Source organism: Thamnophis sirtalis, unplaced genomic scaffold (assembly GCF_051295495.1).
Source record: "Thamnophis sirtalis isolate CommonGarterSnake01/CBP01778 unplaced genomic scaffold, rThaSir2_p1.2 scaffold_7, whole genome shotgun sequence".
NCBI classification, from domain to species: Eukaryota; Metazoa; Chordata; class Lepidosauria; order Squamata; family Natricidae; genus Thamnophis; species Thamnophis sirtalis.
The window spans coordinates 39,129,201-39,141,874 of NW_028261387.1; the positions used below are offsets into that span (position 1 = coordinate 39,129,201).

The 12,674-nt window shown below is 38.0% G+C and overlaps 1 protein-coding gene across 5 annotated transcripts; it reads right to left on the minus strand.

The window, feature by feature from the left end:
* Positions 1-490: 490 nt before the first annotated feature.
* Positions 491-9,665, minus strand: TMEM69 (transmembrane protein 69). 5 transcript variants are annotated; one of them, XM_087719749.1, is made up of 4 exons: positions 9,322-9,665; positions 7,344-7,669; positions 5,166-5,220; positions 491-3,750 (listed from the first exon to the last, which is right to left on the minus strand). In XM_087719749.1, the coding sequence occupies exons 3-4, from the start codon at positions 5,208-5,210 to the stop codon at positions 3,034-3,036; spliced, it is 762 nt and encodes a 253-aa protein (XP_087575875.1). In that variant the 5' UTR covers positions 5,211-5,220; positions 7,344-7,669; positions 9,322-9,665; the 3' UTR covers positions 491-3,033. The 5 variants fall into 5 exon arrangements, with proteins under 5 accessions (XP_087575875.1, XP_087575873.1, XP_087575874.1 ...); XM_087719747.1 differs by having other exon boundaries at positions 7,344-7,913; XM_087719748.1 differs by having other exon boundaries at positions 7,323-7,913.
* Between the last annotated feature and the right edge of the window lie 3,009 nt (positions 9,666-12,674).

The window sequence follows — 12,674 nt, forward strand, 5'->3', positions numbered from 1 at the left end:
GGGAATTCTGGAGGGGGAAAGGTGATGTAGTGGTATGATGTGGGAATGACCGTGGGAGATTGGTCATAATCCACCAGATATTTGGTATAGCAGGAGAGTGATCCTCACCAATTTCTTGGGGTATAAAGGAAACAGGAGAGTTTTACTTTCAGGCTTGCAAGGTTCTACTAATTGTAATCTTGTAATAAAGAATTAGCTAACTGGTTATATTTCCTGTCCGGTCTACCTGGTAAGGCTTATAGGTAGAGATCATCAAGAGATGGGTCTCCAAACCCGAAATGTTTTGGGTCTATACTTTCTGATCTCAACAGGCCTCCTTTAGTTCGGGTTCAATAGCTATTACTGCCAGAAGACCTTCCCCCTTTTCACGGTGCATCCTCTAATCCTGGCCTGCTTCCACAACTTACACAATAAAGGGGGGGGGGGGGTTGACCTCCTGGCTTTGTAGCAGAAATGTGTGTCCTTTGGGAGGTAAATCAATCTCATAGGAGATAAGCAAAATCAAACTTTATTTTGAGAAATATAACAAAAAATACAGGAAGTTCTGTTTTTAAGAAAACATGTAATGCTCTCAGCAAACCACAAGATGGTGCTAGCTAGCTATTATAAGTTATCTAAAAAAAAATATGTCATTTTGAGAAATAAGTACCATATTTTTCAGACTAGCCAGACTATAATATGCACCTAGCTTTTGGGGAGGAAAATAAGAAAAAAAATCTGCCTCCTAGCAATTTGCCTCCTACAGCAAACAGCCTGGTCAACTTCAGCACAGCCTGATTTAGCCCAAGCAGCTGATTGGATCTGCCTCCCCGAATACTGCCTATCAGCTGTTCCAGACTGCGGGGATCACCACCACCATCGCCACTGCCACCTATTGCTGCCTCTGCATGCGCCATTTTCGGCCTCCACATGTCTCATTTTCGGCCCATTCCAGGTGACAGGGATAGGCGGATCCCCACAGTCTGGAACAGTTTGCTGTATTCTGGGAAGCAGATCTAACCGCCAATCAGCTGTTTGTGCTAAATCAGGCTCTGCTGAAGCTGACCAGGCTGTTTGCTGCAAGTAGGCAAATTGCTGGGAGGCAGAGCCAAAGGGTGGGGACTGGTGGGTGGGCGCTTCAGCAGCATTCACTGTGTAAGACACAGACATTTCCACCCACTTTTTCTTGGGGGGGGGGTGCATCTTATACACTGAAAAATATGGTAATTTCTACCCAAAAATTACACAAAATGCTCTACATTTATAGAAATAGGAATATAGTTTTTAAGATAAGTAAAAGAAATTAAAACAATGCAGTGCTAAACTAGAGTAGTTATCTATTCCTTAGAGAGATAAGCTGAACCCAGAAGCAAAGTCCTCTGCCTTTATGATCTTGGCACTCCTTCAGCTTGTGGTAATTTGTGCCATGGATCAGAGTTGTTGGGAAGATGGTATAGTCCACTTGTTTTTCTGTCTCAGGTACCAAAATTATTTGCTCTGTATCCCCAAAGATTTCCCTTTGTCTTCTGAATGAGCAATACCTTTTCTGTATTTAGAGGGCAGGAGCTGAGAGAATCTCCCATACATACATTCTAAAGCCTATACCTGAGAGGTGGTGTACATTCTAACTGAAACATTATTTGTCATTTAGACCAGCAGGGAGTCCACACTGTTCACAAAATATACATCAATATTTATGCAGACTGGTGGAAAACAAGATTGACTCTCGCCCTCATAGAGCAGTGAATGTGGATACATGCAGGAGACAACAATGGGTTGTAACCAATTTTCTTCCTCTCCCCATCATCAACTTTGCTTTACAATTTTGAATAAATTATTGGAAAGGCTTTATATTTAACCCTTGCCTCTATTTGCCCTGATTCTTAATAGAACTCGAGACTTCAGAAGCCTTCTGTTAAAACAAACATTGATTTTTCTCTTAACAAAATGATAGTTCTCTTTACAAAAACTTGTTACTTGATTGTAAGAAAGTAGAATTTAATTTCATGATACACTTTTATCCAGTCTTAAATGACATTTGCCCTGTTACAAGTCCAGCACAATGGAAATTCTAGTTATTTTCAAGCCAAATCCACTGTACCTTATGTCATTATGGAAACTCGGCACTAGACAACTAAAGAAATTTAAAAAAAAATTGTTGTGAAAATTTTGAGAGAAAGGGAAAGAATACTTTATTACAGGGACAGACTAGCATAAGATTTTGATCAACAGTGTGGCACAGTTAAATCAATGTTTCTCTTAAACCTCAAGTGTATTCTTAAAGTTTTCTCACAATTTTTTAAATTAAAAAATGAATTGTTTATACTGGGTTTTTTTGTTAATTCAGCAAATAGAAATCAAATACTTAGCACAAGAAGTTAAAACTTCTAAAAACTCCTTAATATAAAAGATGATGTATTGTCTGTTGGCAGCAGCAGATCTATAGTTTTATGTTTAAATATTTAGAACATATTACCCAAATATCTTTGGCCCAGAATTACTCTTTCGAATCACCGAAACAATTAGTTTGTTATCCAATTTCCTCAAAGCTATCTTACTTTTATTACAATTTGTTAGTAATAAAGCTTCAGCATGAATCCCAGTAGATATATTAATTACATGCATGCACACACATGTTCAGATAAAATGGGGAAACCATTCAAGGCTGCGCTGAGCCTTCCAAGAGGATGTGCTGCCAGGTTTTAAGTGAAGTATTGCTCTACATGCTTCAAATAACTCTGGTACTGACCTATCTAGAATTAATTACCAAGAATAATGCTGTGAATTGGTTCATATTTGTATCAAATTTGATTAAAAAAATCAAGAGAACTAAATCTACAAATGAAAACCAAGTAATTTAAAAACCATCTATCAGTGTTCAGCACCTAGCCTCCTTTCTAATTTGCTTCTCTATGGCTAGTGTTCTAAATTTAATGAATTAGAAAATTCATTTATTATTTTCTGTTCCAATAATTTTCTAATTTCATTTCATACATTTTGAATATTCTTTCCATTCTATATTCTGTTTCTCCCACAAGGGCATTTTGTGTGTGTTTACTTAGAATCTTCTGTTTCCCCCAATCTAAAACTTAGATATCTTTCAGGATAGAAATTCACATAAATTAATGTGACAAATGTAGCAAATGCAGCCACTAGAGTTAAAATTACTAACAAGGCTTTAAACCAGTTGGGATAGGTGGGAAGAAGGACCAAGTCATTATTCAGGGCTATCATTAAACCTATAATGACCATGATTCCAGCTGTAGTGAGATCTTTTAAAAGGAGGGTAATCCAGGCTAGTAAAGGAGGAACTATACTGTTACCCAAATTACGCCAGTCAGGTTTTGCAGGACTTCCTTCTAGAAGAGTAAATCCCCACCTGATCCCTCCTAGGAAAGACAATATAGAGGCAGCATATGCAATTTCAGCAAATGCCAACTCAGGATAGGAGGCTTTTTGGATAGCCATTGTTAATGGCACTGAAACAAATGGAAATAATACTGAAGCTGCTACATAAATGGCAGGTTTCGGAGAGTCCTTGAGTGATGCCAAGTCAAATAGTCCAGGATCCTGCTTATCAGATGTAGATTCTGAAGGCCTTTTACTGTTCCAGTTGCAAGCGGAGGAATGAAATCCCTGGATCTTAGTTGTACACAAAGATGCCTTTTTAGATAGTTGTAATTTTGACAGGAAACTCTGATGATATTTAAGAGGAACGCTGCAAAAGTTATTCCGAGGCTGCAGAAACCTTTGAAGGTGAATTGTCTGCAACTGAAAATATAAACATGCATGTCACTGAAATGTACGAGTTTAAACCTGCAATTGCTACACATTTTGCCTCAAACTTTTTTTTTACCTAATTCCAAAATCATATAAAAACTGAGTCTTTGTCTTTAGGATACTATATAACCCACTCTTATTTGGGATCTGTAAGAGATTTCCACTCAAGACACGAAGCATCAGGAATTCACATGCAATTTACTAATGCTTAAAATGGCGGACAGCAAAAAAACAACAACACAGGGATGATAAAAGAATGATTTCATTCACATGAAGTGTTTGGATGCTGTTCAAATAAAAGTCTTTTTCAAATTCAAAATATTTTCCACATTTCTAGTATCCTTCCAAAGAACATATAAAGTCTACATCTTCACTGCACTTGAAAGGCAAGAGTTGCATATTGTCAGAATATTTCTTAGTACCTACATTTATAGTGGAAAATTATTTTTCTTTCTATTCATAAATTACTACGTATATTCTATACCCATGATGGTGAACCTCGGCACACATGCCACAGGTGGCACATGGAGCCCTCTCTGTGGGCATGCAAGCCGTAGCCCAGCTGAGCTCCACCACGCAGGCCTCCCACAAGCCACCTGATTTTTGGGTCTCTGCTGCACATGTGGGGGACCCGTGTGCATGCGTGGGGGACGAGGGGTCATGCGAGCCACCCCCAGGAGGCTTTAGAAAGGCCTGCTAGGCCCAAAACGGGCTGCAGGGGAGTGCAATTACGGCACACGAGGAGAAAAAGTTAGCCATCTCTGTTATATACCTTATTTATTTATTTATTCATTCATTCATTTATTGAATTTATATTCTGCCTATCCGCCCATGGCGACTCAAGGCAGCTTACAGAATATAAAATCACATTTAAAACAATAAAAACTAACAAAAAGAATCAAATAAATTAATATAGTACACTATAACAAAATCACCCACCACCTCCCACCCACCACGAACCAGCAGAACACACAAGCTATTTAATGGGCTCCATCCCACTGTGGGTTCCCCAGGCCCACTGGCAGAACCAGACCTTCAGCACATTCTGGAAGAGTATTAGTGTGGGGGCCATTCTAATTTCTGGGGGAATATGTCTTTTAGTACAGTTAATAAATGTGGAACATGTTGATTTTATGCCTTCATTCTGATAAAAATAGAATTTTTAAGAGAATCTGATTTAAAACTTAATCTCTTTTAACAGGTAAGAGAACAATAGTAATTGAACACATTAAATATTTCAGGAGATTTTCGTATTTCACAAAAGCTACAAAACTATTATTGACATCTCTCTTGGAAGACAAAGGATTATTAGGATTATCTTCTTTCATCCCAGCATGTAAGAGAAGTTGTTCTCTTTAAAAAAAATCTAAAATAAATTCCAATTCAACTATCTGAGAGAATTTTACCTTGGAAGGAATTTGGAAACCACATTGCTGTATAAAACGGAACATTTTCACATACCTTAAAAGACAGAGAAAAAGTTAGATGGTTAACATTAAGAGTATCATGCATGAATATTGAGTGATATTTTCCACTTCAATAAAATATACTACAATCTTGATGAATATAAATTAGGAAAGATATATCTAAAATATAGATTTATAATTGGAAAGTCAACTCCAGGGAGCCTATCAACTAAAGCTGTTGAAAGACATAACAATGGTGTCATGATATAAACAGCTTTAACTATCAGTCTAATATCAATCCAACATTGTACAATATATATGCAATAACTATATTATACTGTGTTATGTGCTATGTATCCCTAGTATCCCTTTGCTTACGACAGGTTTCACTGTATATTCTGCTATGGAATATAATCTGAGTTGTAAGAATACAAGGCGAATATGCCTTCAAAATTAAGTTCTGTTACTAATCACAAGATAGAGAGGGGTGTATGGGTTTTTTGGCCTTCCAGAATATTTGTTCATCTGTCCAGTCTGGTTGCCAAACAAGGAATTTCCTGATAGTCTCTTATCTGAGTACCAATCAGATCTGACAGCACTTACCTTTTCCAAGATCAGCTAAATATTACCACCACTAGAAATGACAGTTCCCCACATTAATTTAATGGCATAGAAATTCATTATACTACGTAGCAGTATTTGAAATAAAAGTATGCATTTAAGTCACCTTGGTACATGCACCAACCTATAGTTAACTAATCATGGGTTACTGAATTACCCCAGTTGTCTGGCTTCACACAAATAATCAGATGTCAACCCTGTTGCCAGTGTCTTTGCAGGACACATTCAGCCACAAACTACTCTTAAAAGTCCCCAATATGGCACTCACAGACTTCTCTTTTGATGTTAACAAGACTCCATTCTCACCTGATTTTATACTACTTTTATTTTGATCATTTTAAATTAAGCAAGATAGCATGCTTCTGGCCTCAAGCATAATCTCTATTGCTAAGGATAATTTCAGTCTCACATACTCTGGAGAAAAAGAAAAAATCCAGCCTCGTGTTTTGGGGAAATACTATAGTTTTATCATGTCCACCCAGAAAAATACAGTAGACAACATCTAGGAGAGAACTCACCTTATTAGTTGGTCAAATCTACTATCAGAACATTCCAAATGTGCCCCCCTGATCCAAATGGTTGGAAATTGCTGAACCCTCAACCACATTTTAGAACACATGAAAAATCTCTATTTAAAGCAAAGTTTATTTTTCTCAGTGTTATTAAAGCCTCGGTATTATTACAATGTATTAACTAGCTGTGGAACCAAACTAGTTTACTCAAATCAGGATGTTCGCCACATTTCTGTAAGATAAAACATAATAGTCAAGTCCAACTCTTGATGATTTCATTGATAGTCCATGTAGTTTTCTCGGTAACAATCTAAAAGTAATTATGTCATTGCCTATTTCTTCAGATTCCCAGTTATCCATGAAACTCCAATCATACTTAGTATTTGAGATCAGTACAGGTGAAACTAATATATGATAGACTCATTATATGCAAAGCAAGATAGTTCAAGCCGAGATTTGTCATAATTGTGAAGATTATGGCTTACAACTCATTAAAATCCCAAATCCACAATCTCAGAAAATTAGAATATTGTGAAAAGGTGCAATATTCTAGGCTCAAAGTGTCCCACTCTAATCAGCTAATTAAGCCATAACACCTGCAAAGGGTTCCTGAGCCTTTAAATGGTGTCTGTCTGGTTCAGTAGGAATCACAATCATGGGAAAGACTGCTGAACTGACAGTTGTGCTGAAAACCATAATTGACACCCTTTATAAGGAGGGGAAGCCTCAAAAGGTAATTACAAAAGAAGTTGGATGTTCCCAAAGTGCTGTATCAAACCACATTAGTAGAAAGTTATGTGGAAGGGAAAAGTGTGGAAGAAAAAGGTGTACAAGCAGCAGGGATGACCGCAGCCCGGAGTGGATTGTCAGGAAAAGGCCATTCAAAAGTGTTGGGGACTTTCACAAGGAGTGGGCTGAGGCTGGAGTTTACCACATGCAGACGGATCCTGGACATGGGTTTCAAATGTCGTATTCCTCTTGTCAAGCCGCTCCTAAACAACAAACAATGTCAGAAGCGTCTTACCTGGGCTAAAGAAAAACAAACCTGGTCTGTTGCTCAGTGGTCCAAAGTCATCTTTTCTGATGGGAGCAACTTTTGCATCTCATTTGGAAACCAAGGACCCAGAGTATGGAGGAAGAATGGAGAGGCACACACTGCAAGATGCTTGAAGTCCAGTGTGAAGTTTCCACAGACTGTGTTGATTTGGGGAGCCATGTCATCTGCTGGTGTTGGTCCACTATGCTTCATTAAGTCCAGGGTCAACACAGCCATCTACCAGGAGATTTTGGAACACTTCATGCTTCCTTCCGCAGAAGAGCTTTATGGGGATGCTGACTTCATTTTCCAGCAGGACTTGGCACCTGCCCACACTGACAAAAGCACCAAAACCCAGTTCAATGACCATGGAATTACTGTGCTTGATTGGCCAGCAAACTCGCCTGACCTGAACCCCATAGAGAATCTATGGGGCATTGCCAAGAGAAAGATGAGACATGAGACCGAAGAATGCAGAAGAGTTGAAGACTGCTATTGAAGCACCCTGGTCTTCCATAACACTTCAGCAGTGCCACAGCCTGATAGCTTCCATGCCACGCCACATTGAGGCAGTAATTGCTGCAAAAGGGGCCCAAACCAAGTACTGAGTACATATGCATGCTTATACTTTTTAGACGTCCAATATTGTTCTATGTACAATCCTTGTTTTATTGATTGCATGTAATATTCTAATTTACTGAGGTTGTGGATTTGGGGTTTTCATGAGCTGTAAGCCATAATCATCACAATTATGACAAAGCACGCCTTGAACTATCTTGCTTTGCATGTAAAGAGTCTATCTCATTTATTAGTTTCACCTTTTAAGTTGCATTATGAAATAAATGAATTTTGCACGATATTCTAATTTTTCGAGTTTCACCTGTATATGTGTACTCTGTATTTATATAAGAATACATAGATTTGTTTTTTAAATTATCCTGTCTTTATTACAGGTAGTCTTTGACTTACAACAGTTCATTTAGCAACCATTCAAAGTTACAACAGCACTGAAAAGTGACTTATGACCGTTTTTCACAGATACGACCTTTGAAGCATTTCCCATGATCATGTGATCAAAACTCAGGTGCTTGGCAACTAGTTCATACTTATGACCATTGCTCTGTCCCAAGGTCATGTGATCAACTTTTGCCACCTTCGGATAAGCAAAGTCAATGGGGAGCCAGGTTCACTTAACAACCAGATTACTAACTTATCAACTGCAGTGATTCACTTAACTGTAGCAAGAAAGGTCATAAAATGGGGTAAATAAATGTCTCACTTAACAACAGAAATTTTGGGTTCAATTGTGGATATAAGTTGAGGACTACTTTTACTTCATAAGCAACTTAAGTCAGCACACATACATTATATTCCTTCCTCGCCCCCCCCCCCCCCAGCTGGGCTGGACTGAGGAGTGACTGGCCCAAAGTCATACAGGCGGCTTTCAAGCCTAAGGCAGGACTAGAACTCTGCATCTCCTGGTTTCTAGGTCAACACCTTAACCATTAAACCAAACTGCCTCTCAATTCATTTTTTAATTGTTTCAATTTGAAAAATACATTTTAAAACGTAAGATAAATCCTTCTTCTTTTCCCCTCAGTTATTACACCGAAAGTAAATTCCTCTTTCCTTTCCTTTATTTATTTTTATTTATTTATTATTTTATGTCGACCTCACCCCATTCCTAAGAGGTCTTTAAGGGGCATGCATAAGCGCACCAGAGTGCTTACCACCCCTGTCCTAATATTCCCTTGTATTTGTATCCATTTCATGTATTCATAATCAGGTTTATACATATATCTGTTATCTAATTCATGCTTGACTAAATAAATAGGTAGATAAATCCTTCTTGCTTTCCCCCTCAGTTATTACACCGAAAGTAAATTCCTCTTTCCTGCGCTTGACTTCCTTATCAGGTTCGCCAGCTCAAGCCCACGTCGCCATCTGTCCTCCCCCCCTCCCCATTTACATGATTGGAGATACTCACCATATACGAGCAGGAAAAACCGAAGGAGCTAATAGAGAAGCGAATATTCAGGGGAGAATCCAAAGCCAGTCACCCGATATTTGATTTAGTTTTAGCAAAAAAAGAAGGGGGGATAGAAACCCGTTCCTAAATGGCTTTCCAGCCTCGTATAGTAGGATTCCCAGAAAGCCAGAAACACTCTAAAACATAAAAATCCACGACTTTCCGATAATATTGTAGGAAATAGCAGAAATTTATTTTTCCCCCCCCCCCGAGCTAAATACGACCCTAGTAACATGCAAACCGACCCCACCAACACTCAAGCCATTATCCGTTTGAAAGGCAAGACACTTCCTTTGCTCCGATTTAAGTCCGCCGGGTACGCGTGTCAGGCCTATAGGCGCTCAGCCTGCAACAGCTGCCTCCCTTAAGTTCCTGCTTTGTATAAGAAACAGGAGCGGCTTCCGCTCTTCTCTTTTGATCTGTCTAGTACTGCTTTTTTGTTTGTTTGTTTGCGTGAAGGATGACTTTAATTCTAAAAGTTATGCGGCATTTGGCTGACTGTGGTGGGGCAGTGAAGGCAGAAGACCCGAAACCGTGATTCCTATATAATCATGGTTTACATGCAGCATGAATTGAATGAACGTTGGCTTCAGGAATCACAATCATGGTTTGTTTATAAATGACCAGCACTGGGAATATATATATATATTCCCAGTGCTGGTCATTTATAAACAAACCATGATATTGTTATATATATATATAACAATAACATACTAAGACGCAACGGAAAAACGCCATTTTCACTTTACAGGTAACTTAATCCAGAATGACAATCATCAGAACTCTTTCTTACGTCTTTATACATATTTTTTTTTACATTGATTGCATCCATGAGGTACATAAAATGCCAGTTATGGGCTACACTGCATATTCTTTATAATTGTAAGATAACTTGAATTATAATACATATAAATGAAATACATATTTTATATGTTATAATTATATCCTGCTTTTCCACATAAGACCATGCCAAAAAACCAGGAGCAAAAAAAATTTTCTCCTAACCCATCCACCCCTTCATAAAAACTTTGAGATGAGACCTAAGCCATTTTTATTAAGCTTTCATGGCTAACAGTAGATTTGAACATGGGTCCCCTCAATGCTAGTCCAACACCTTAATTATGGACAATTTTGGCTCAGATTTATAGGTACAATGATTTTAAAACTTTTCTTGTGTGCTTCTGAGACAAATTTCACACTGACAAAACTGTCATTCCAATCTCACCCAGATTTGCACTGAATACGAAAGTGTGAAAGATTCTTTATTTGAGAGAATAATAAAAAGAAGCAGGTTATTTCAGTCCAAGAGGGCAGTGGTTGTTACTTAAAATTCTAGAAAATGAAAACATAATGTTTACTGTTTGGCACTCCGAACAATTAGTTTAAATAGTAAAAATATTTAATTTGTATAAATCTACAAAAACAGCATATTTCACATTATGTCTCAGATTAAATTATATTCCTTTTAATTATCCATAAAATACTACTGCTTTTTACTAAACATTTTCTCTTTGTTGTAAGTATAATTTTATCTTATTTGACATACTTTAATTGGCATTGAAGAAAAATGTGCAGAAAAAAATGAAGCAAATATTTTTGCGTGACAGAGAAAGATGTATGCACATGCCGTAGTATTAATAGTTACTTAGGTGATAATTTATCAGGTTAATCCAATTCAACCTTGGATCATAAACTAATCATATTGGTTGTTTGTGCGCAACACATTAACTATTTATTTGATGGGTTAATCTATAGTAGACCTAACTGTGCTTTCCTTAGGTATTCTGTATTTGCATAATGCTTTGAATCATATACAGACTGAATTTGCACAGGCTGGGCTAAGATTTGCTAACCTTACATATGATTGTGGCTCAGTATGTTCAGTAAAGATAGTTTGTCAACAGTGCTGTCTTGTAAAAATAAAAGCTATCTATAAGCTATCCCTGTTTTGTATGGATTTGTTCATACTTTGAAGTAATAGATTCCCAGACTGAGTAGGGGGTGGCAGGGAGGGGGGAGTGTCTGATATTTTTCTTCCTTTTAAATTATTTTTAATAGAAATGATGTAGTTGTTCAATGACAATAGTTCAAAAACAGAGGATGTATTTAGAAGAACAGATATTCTAGAATTCTTGCCGTTTGTCATGCTTTTCTATTTGTGATCATACCTTTTAGTAGCTTTTTTTAAAAAAGAGATCTATATCTTTTCTAGGTCTGACTCATTCACAGGAATGTAAAAAGGCCATTTACAAGGGCATGTTGTTGATCTAACATTTCTCATTCAGTAAATGAGGATGCCTTTACACAATACAAACCACAACATCTAAACTAAAACCAAACACTTGCAATGCAACTTTATAGGGGACGTGAGCAGCACATAAATGTAATAAATTGTGTGACCAGGCCACTTTAAGTCCTAATTGATTAGTTTAACTTTTTACATGAACATTGCCAGTAGTTAACCACCAAGTTTTATGGTAATAATAGTTAAATGTTTTTGATGTTTGATTCCCAGTAACTCTGGAAGGTCTACAAATTGTTAAAAAATTTAAAAACAAGGAAACAATGCAAAAAACACAAAAGCAACAAAGATGGCAGACAACCGGGGACAAACACAGCTAGAAAAGTATGATTAAGGGTGCTATGCTGGAACTTAACACTTTTATTTAACATTCTAAGAACAATAACTACAGGCGGATTAAATTTTTTACTAGGTACTTTTTAAGTAAGAGACATTTCGTTAATTTTGAATGAGCAAAATTAATCTGGTTTGTCGAAAGCACATAGAGAATTGCAGAAAAAAAATAAGACTTTATTATAATGTTTTCCATGGCTCATTTAGTTCCAAACTAAATCGTCCAGTGCAAATCCTTCCGGTATGCGCTTCGTTTATTATGGTTCAGAGTGTCACGCGAGCCCTGGACAATGAACCGAGTTATCCACGGATAACCGTGCTGCGAGAATAGACACAGGACCGAGCAAATAACACCAAGGTCGTGCCAACTGGAGAGGAGCCGAGAACAAAGCGTGTAAAGATAGTAGTTGCAGACCGAACCGAGCATAACTTAACGCCAACAGAATGATACACGCTCACGCATGCGTAAAAGAGAACGGGCGAATTCAAGCGAGCGTTCCGAAGAGTCTTTGATAGGTGGTGCGCGTGCGGCTATTTTGTATGGCTTAGCAAGTGAGCGCGCGTGCGCTCCACCCTTAGCACGGGCAGGGCCAGGTGGGCGTGTTTCTATCCCCCCCTAACACCACCTTTCGCCTGAATAGCCCCGCCCCACTCCGGCCCTCGGCCGGTCCGGGCA